This window comes from Aphis gossypii, chromosome 2 (assembly GCF_020184175.1).
Source record: "Aphis gossypii isolate Hap1 chromosome 2, ASM2018417v2, whole genome shotgun sequence".
Lineage (NCBI taxonomy): Eukaryota > Metazoa > Arthropoda > Insecta > Hemiptera > Aphididae > Aphis > Aphis gossypii.
The window spans coordinates 78340847-78348848 of NC_065531.1; the positions used below are offsets into that span (position 1 = coordinate 78340847).

Genomic DNA, 8002 nt, shown 5'->3' on the forward strand with positions numbered 1-8002 from the left:
AAAAAAATAAATATATAATAGGTGATTGTTTTAATAAAAAAAACTCTCATCATTTGTAACTAACTAAAACTACGGTACTATTAAAAAAGTTGTTTTTACATAATTTGACGTCAAAACAACAATTTTGATATTATATGAATATTGTTATAGTATTTTTTCTTTTACTTTTTTGATAAACAACATACATTTTTAATTAATAATTTTTAATTTAAAAGCAAAATATTTTTTAAAGTATTTCAATGTCTACAGTCGAATTTCGAATGAGCAATAATTTAACTACATCTGCAGCAGTTATAACTTATAAATGTGTTTATATTTAAATAAGGTAGCTCGGGGATTTACCGGGAAATTCATTCAATTGGTCCAATTATTTTTAAGTTATGTAAGTTATACATTTTTTATTATTACTTATAAATAATTAACCACAAAAGTCTTGAATTGTTTTGTATATAATATAAACACTCGGGAAAAATATAATATTCTGGTTCTATGAGATAAAAACATATGTTCAAAAGATAAACGCATTTTAAAAAATTATGATAATATTAAATATATTTTCCCTAACATTTTAATATTTTCGGGAGCAGAGTTTCAGTCCCTTAAACTTCATCCTATTCCACTTATCATAGCCACAAATATAGATTTCGATTTCAGATACAGGTGTCCAGTACATTAAGATCGATCCAATTAATATTCTAATGTTTGCAATTAAAAATTTGAAATAAAAAACGCATTTTTATCATAATATGTGTATTATTATAGTATAATAAATAAGAACAAGTATATAAAATTGTATAAGATAACTTATATGTTTGAACATGGTAATATATGACTAATGACTATACATTATTATTTTAGTCGAAAAGTTTCGTAACAAAATATAATTGAATAATTTACAAAATTACTTAAATCAATTGATTTAAGAATGTATATAAGTACAACTGTACAAGTATATTTAATATTTTATATGATAACTATAATATGTTTGAACATTGTATAATGTATGACCATATTATTATAGTCGAAAAGTTTAGTAACAAAATATAATTGAATAATTCTCAAAATTACTTAAATCAATTGATTTAAGAATGACGTATAAGTACAACTGTACATGTATATTTAACATTTTTTATGCAATAAATTATATGTTTGAAGTTTGAACACTCTGTATAAACTATACAGTGTGTTTTCTATATACTTCCGCAGACCGTACATCACGTAGCGCAACAAAAGACGCGACGGGCGAATTTCTTAGCCCGCTTCCACAACGAGCGACGTTTAATTTTTACCGGACTAACCTCCGCAGGCTCTGTCACAGTTGTAGTACTACCCGTCAACGAATCACACGAAACTAGCATCGGAGCGATGCACTCGATTTCGGTAGTGTCATAAAAAACTTTGTCCGTGTAATGGATCGCTATGTTCGGCATTGAATACCATAGTCTTCTCGGCGGAAGGCCGGCGAAACCCCGGATCTTCGCATCCGATTCGCCCGACCCGTCGTGACTTGGTTCTGCTGCAGAAACCTGCCGATTGGACGAGACGGACGGCGATCGGCTCTCGACTTCTCCCGCGCGGGCTGCTGGTGGCACCATCATCACTGCCTCGTTCACCGACTCAATGTTATACCGCGTTTGCGGTTCGGCGGAAACTTGCGGCTGCTGTACAGCAACGGCGGTCGGCGCCTGGATCGCGGCAGTGTCGTCACCTGCAGTTGTTGTAGACGCCGTGATATTTGGCATCGACCCGTAAGGTCGTTTTATAGTCGGTGCATTTTCACTAGCCGCAGAGACTTTTTCCAATTGTGGTTTCATTATAGGTTCCGTTATCGAGGCCGCTGCAGATTTCGGCGTTTTCTCTCCGTCCTCAGATGTAACGTTAACGTTCTCCATGTTTCAATGTTTGTATATAAAAATATTATACGTTGTATAGAGCTTTATGCTTTTAAAATTGAACAATTAATAAATGCACGGTTTGTAATATAGGTACTTTAATACCGTGAAGAGTGAAGACTGAATTGAGACTGTGAAATTTTGATAGGTATATATTATACCGACAGTATTATATTATTTATTTCAAAACTATGCGGTTGACAATAGCAACGCGATACAGATGTTTATAGTTTTTATAATGAAAATACATTTTTTTTTTCAAACCATATGAACAATTTTAAATTATTTTTTGAAAAACGTTCATATTATATTGTTTTCAAAATTATGAGTGCTTTACGATTAAAAAAAAAAAAAAAAAACCATCCTATACATATTATAGTAAATACGTCACGTATTAAGTGTGTGTGTGTGTACGAGTTGTGCGAGAGGACGGCGGTGCACTCGGGTCATCTATAACACGTTCCCACGGTCGGCTCGGGCCGAGCACGCTGCGGAGCTTGGGTCAAGTCACGCCTCTTCGCCTGCCGGTCCGTATGGGGAACTCGACGTCGTCGGGCCCGCGCACGCGTTTGTGTGTGCGTGTGAGCACGAGCGCCTGACCAAAGACGCCCCCAAACAATTAAAGCCGCGTCGATAGCACACAACGACGATGGAAACGGCGTATTTTTTATGCGTTAAAAAACAATATACCTATATATATATATATATATATTATATAATAATAATAATTATCATGATGATAATATTACGGTCGCGCGTGCAATACCGTCGGACGCGGCCGACGTCCGAGTCGAACGCAAACGAGGAAACCCGGTCCGTCCAATAGGTTTTTTTTTATTATTATAATACCTATACCATATATTACACCGCGCCGGTGACGTGCCGATGTAGACGATCTTCTCGTCCGCTGGTTGCCGCTGCGCGTAGTGCTGTTCGTCCGCGTATTATAGGTATTTGGATCTTCGTCGGCGTGGGATGTGTCGGGTAAGGTATTTTTTTTCATTTTGTCGTCGACGAGTTTTCCGGGTGTTCCCGCGTATACTTATAAAAGACCACGATATGCTTTTTAGTTTTTTTCAATCGCTCGACTCGCGCTCAAAATCGAATCCCGGAAGTGGTATGCGCTTTTTATTTTTCGTAAATAATTATCCCATACTACTGCAGCCTTGAATAATCCTACAACGGATAAACGCTATTATAGTGACGATCTGCATTTTTTTAAAAGTCAATCGATGCCTAGTTCCGCCGTCAAATGAACTTAAAAATTGTTATTTAAATTATTTTAATTTACCTATGGTTCTATTATAAACCCAAAACGTTTCGAGTGTTCGATATGCTCGGTCGCAATCATTCTAAAGCTCCGATACTCGGTATTATAATATAATGTTAAAATACGATTTATGCTAATTGCAATGTGCAGCACATTTGTATTCTGTTTAATCAAATTAATATACGGTTTCCCTACATACATAATACATATTGCAGGAATTTAAGGATTAAAGGCGACATCTGATGGGAAATAAAACTGATGGGACTTCGAAGTTCATCGCTGGCCAAGAAGAACGACGATACACTGACATGGGTGTTGCACAGAAGAGACTTTTGTCAACAAGATTCCAGCCAGAAGCCTCATGAAAAGTGAGTACCTATATATGAAATATGTTATCACAATACGCCATACGGTATAACTTAAAATATTAAATACTATCACTGCATTTTTTTTAAAAATCAAAGACACATTTTAGAGTATAATATTTTTCAATTTTGTCGTTAAGATTTTTTTTATCATCATTATTATTATTGTCAGTTGAAACAGTCAACAGACAAAAGCGTTAGGATTTAAAAAATAATTTATGGGATTATTGATGTTGAACATACAATAAAGTTTACACAGGTCTCTCACTTAAAAATATATTTATGTTTAATAATATTATATTCCTTCGCACAACAAACACATACGAGTATATCTTACATAATATATATTTCCAGGCGTTTATATTTTCCAATAATAAACTATATAATGTATTATTTATTATTATTGTGACAACAATAATTTCACATTATCTATATATTATATACAAACCGCACACAATTATTATAATTTAGCAAAATTATAAAAATAGTGATGCTTTTCACCTACAATCCGCCAATTACGAATAATTCAAATTGTCCCCCCCCCCCAAGAAAAAAATAAATAAATAATAAAATAATATTAAAATAAAGCCACTACATCCATTTATTTTATATACGTGCTGTGGCTTAACAATATAGGTACATAATATAATATGTATGTTTGTATGTATTTCGAAGTGTTTGCGTCAATGAGTTTTTCAAATGAAAACGATGCTCTATATTCTAAAATAATTTAATAATGTAAAATTAAAAATAATATATATGTTATAACGTACTCGTCAGGTTACGCGGATCAACATCGTCCGAGTACCGTGGAAGAAGGCACAATAACCATGTTCAGAGAAAAAGGAGAAACCACGTGCACTCAAACATATTGGACTACGGCAAGCCCGATCAGACGTATGGCTACGGAATATCTGATTTAGACGATTTCCTCTCAAAAGTAAGAAAACCTAAAATAATACTTTGTTATATAATATTAGAACATTGAGATTTGTCTTGAGTTTATTATATTGTATTAATGTATTAACTATAAGTAAATCCATAAAATGAGTCCATCATTTCTGAGAAAGATACACGAAAATTTACGAAATTCGGAATATAATATTATAATAAAATAAATAATACAAGTACACAATTAATACCTAAATTGTTGTTATTTTAACAATTCGAAATAATTGATTTAGAAACAATATAAATTATAATTTCACAGCCCTTAGAAAATAAAAGATTATTGTTGAGAATAAATTATTTGATACACTATTATGTGGTATAATTACTTATTTTAATATATTTTAATTGAAAAGAGTTATATTTTTATTCATAGACAGGAGACGCGTTCAAATATTTACAAATTGTCGATGTGTTATTACTTTGTATATTAGGTTTTTTTTATCATACATAATAATATATTATGTTAAGTTCAAAGCGTATCTTAATTTTACAGTTGTCCATCGTAAAATTTCATTAATTTTTTTTTTTGTTTTGTTTTAAATAGTTTTAGTTGTTCAACTTTCATTTTTTAAACTTTTATTTAAGTCCATTGAAAAGTTTATCGTATTTATAACTATAATCACTTTTGTATTGGCCAACTATATATTATTTTATGTTGTCCACACTCAATAATTTAGTCAAAAATAAAAAATATATCAAAAATAATAATATGTATGTTAAATTAATTCATCGTAGCCAATAAAATATAATATAACAATAAAATATTATATAATTTTCTACATAAATACATTTGTTATGTTTTGATGTTTAGTTATTTTTTTTTGTCTTTGTACATAGTAAATCGTATCTAATACTTTTGAAGTCATCTAAACCGACTAAACCTCTATGAATTTTATTAATATTTGTTGACTGAAAATACGTATAAATAATTATTTTGTTATTAATATTACTTATACACTTCAACAACAATATTCTCCAAGTTAAATTTACTCTAGTATCAAGGTAATTCATAAATAAGAATATTTTACCGTATTGTTTTTAAATTAAATAATTTTATGTTCCGTATTTGACAGAACTTATTTTCAAATGACGAATGACGATAACCGATAGGCGATAAGTCAGGTAGGTAACTAAATTGTCTCACCATTCCTATTTCAATTTTTTCTATCGTTTCTAATTATTTTTTAGAATCTATCTATGCAATACGCGCAAGGTTCATGTACTATAGATTATTTTTGAATGTATATTATTAAAGCCCAGCCTGTCTGCAGGGGATGTGTTTTTCATGTTTTACATCAGAAAAGATTCGCGATGAAATTAATTATTTGAGATATTTTTATTTTGTTTATGCGATGACGGCTAATTGCATATTGCATTCGAGTATACATCCTATTTAATATTTAGTATTTAGATAGTCGTTAACGTTCGAGAGAAAAACGATTAGACCGAACGATGGACCGCGTAAAGCACGTGGTTATACCGGCATTAATGACGTGTATCGTATAATTGTAGTCTATAAAAATACTCTTAAAACGAAGTATACAGTACTAATAGTATGCCTAAAATAGTATTCAATTAAAAAACAAGTTTAATTTTTCATTAGTTTTAAATCCGTAAAAAGACATATAGGTAGGTATTATTTTCACGTCATTTAGACTTGATTACTTAAAACTTGAATAAGTACTAAGTATTATTAATATAGTAGTACTTTTATCATGATAGGTGGCTTACATTGGAGAATTGTAATTAATAGCTGAATCAATTGTCCGACAAGAACGGATTTACGACTAGCGTTCAAGTTTAAACCCTAAAATTATAGTTATTTAGAACGTTTACATAACCTACTCAGTCCCTGCACCCAAGTGAGTTGAACTTCGACCCCGCCTAATAATAAATATAAAATATATAATTTATAATCGTAAACCGAAATAAACAAACTGTAAATTGTAATAATATTATTTATATGTATAATATGTTACATTATATATAACATCGTGTTCTAAACCGATCTAACTTAACAAACATGTGTAACAATAATGCATAAAATTCAATGAGTGTGAATAAAATATAAATCAATGAATATAGCAACTTTTGGTTTAAAAATAATCTAAAATATCATTAATTCTGGAATTTTAATCTGTATAGTTTAGATTTCAATCAATACATTCGAATAAGTTAAATGTAGAGCACTGTGGTCCTCTTTAAAACCAATCGATGTTATAATACTGTGGTGTTTATATTGTTATTATTATTATTCAACCGGATAAAACCAGAGAACCGTATCGATTTGTTATAATCTTTCAGAGGACGCTGTGTGTTTTCTCTCTGTCTTATACACTCGTAATATATGGTTAAAAACGGTTTTAATTGTAGCGTTTTTAATAGTAGTGACCAATAATTTTAAATAATTAAATGAAAAAAAAACCTAAAGTTCTCAAACCGATATAACTGTAATTGTATTCGTGTTATCGAAAAAATAAAAATAAAAACGAAGTCGGCTGAACGACTGCAGTAAACGCGTATTGGGTTTATTATATAGGTATTATTTTTTTTATGATGTACACCGCCGTAATCATAAAATACAATATTATATTATTATGAAACGATTATGATTTGAATAATTTATTAATAATATTCTCTCTTGCGCAGTCGTCGATCGGCCGACCGGGAAACATACCGATGGTGCTGTGCACGGGCTGTCTGCTGTACCAGACGCAGCTGGACGACCATTACCAGACGGAAGTGGCGCTTCCGCTGGGCATGGTGGTGAACGCGGTGTTCAAGAACGAGCAGTGGCTGTACGTGCAGACGCCGCACGCCGAAGAGGGGTACATACCGTACGGAAGCTGCTTGCCGCTCGGCATCGTGCCGCCGCCGGAAGCGGCCCGGGCGCCGTGCTGGGAGACCCAGTCGGACGTGTTCCCCAGACCGGTGGGCGACCGTCGGCGTCGCGGCGGCCACCGGGGCGGAAGCGTCGTCGGCGGCGGTGGCGACGTTTACGACGACGACGACGACGACGACGACGACGACGACGACGACTATGACGACCAAGACGTGGCCACGTTGCTGCAGTTCCGGCGTCGCACGCGCTGCGGACGGCAGCTGCACCAGCCTCCGTCGTCGTCGTCGTTGTCGACACCGCCGCCGCCGATCCGGCGACCCTCTGCCGCCGCCACTAGGTCCGTCACCGGATACGGATACTTGTGACGGCGATGATCGTATATAATATTATGTAAACGTTTTCATTATCGATATACGTCACTCGCCGCGGTCCAAATCGCAGTGGCGTCAAAATCGAGGGCCGGCGCCGGGCAGTGGCGTTAAGGCGCGGAAGTGGTGACGCGCTCGCCCGTATAAAATTCGACCGGTTTAAAATCCTAGGCTGGTACGACCGCGCGATGTACTATGCATTGTCGTTTTTTTTTTTTTTTGTATATTGTTACGATTATATGCGACTTTGCTGTTTTACTGACCTGATAATATAATATAATATTATACATTTTATGTACATCTACATTATTTAA

The 8002-nt window shown here is 33.7% G+C and overlaps 1 protein-coding gene across 2 annotated transcripts; it reads left to right on the forward strand.

Moving 5' to 3' along the window:
- Positions 1–2635: 2635 nt before the first annotated feature.
- On the forward strand, positions 2636–7982 carry LOC114124650 (uncharacterized). Of its 2 annotated transcripts, none has more exons than XM_027987968.2 (4): positions 2636–2876; positions 3378–3530; positions 4308–4467; positions 7128–7982. In XM_027987968.2, exons 2-4 carry the CDS (start codon positions 3421–3423, stop codon positions 7683–7685), a joined length of 828 nt encoding a protein of 275 aa, XP_027843769.2. In that variant the 5' UTR covers positions 2636–2876; positions 3378–3420; the 3' UTR covers positions 7686–7982. The 2 variants fall into 2 exon arrangements, with proteins under 2 accessions (XP_027843769.2, XP_027843778.2); XM_027987977.2 differs by having other exon boundaries at positions 2871–3009.
- Positions 7983–8002: the final 20 nt, after the last annotated feature.

Bases quoted from the DNA above. Each gene is read 5' to 3' on its own strand.
- LOC114124650 (XM_027987968.2), top strand. From the start codon at position 3,421: ATGGGACTTCGAAGTTCATCGCTGGCCAAGAAGAACGACGATACACTG. The intron at 3,531-4,307 runs GTGAGTACCTAT...CGTACTCGTCAG, and splicing joins AGCCAGAAGCCTCATGAAAA to GTTACGCGGATCAACATCGT. The intron at 4,468-7,127 runs GTAAGAAAACCT...TCTCTTGCGCAG, and splicing joins TAGACGATTTCCTCTCAAAA to TCGTCGATCGGCCGACCGGG.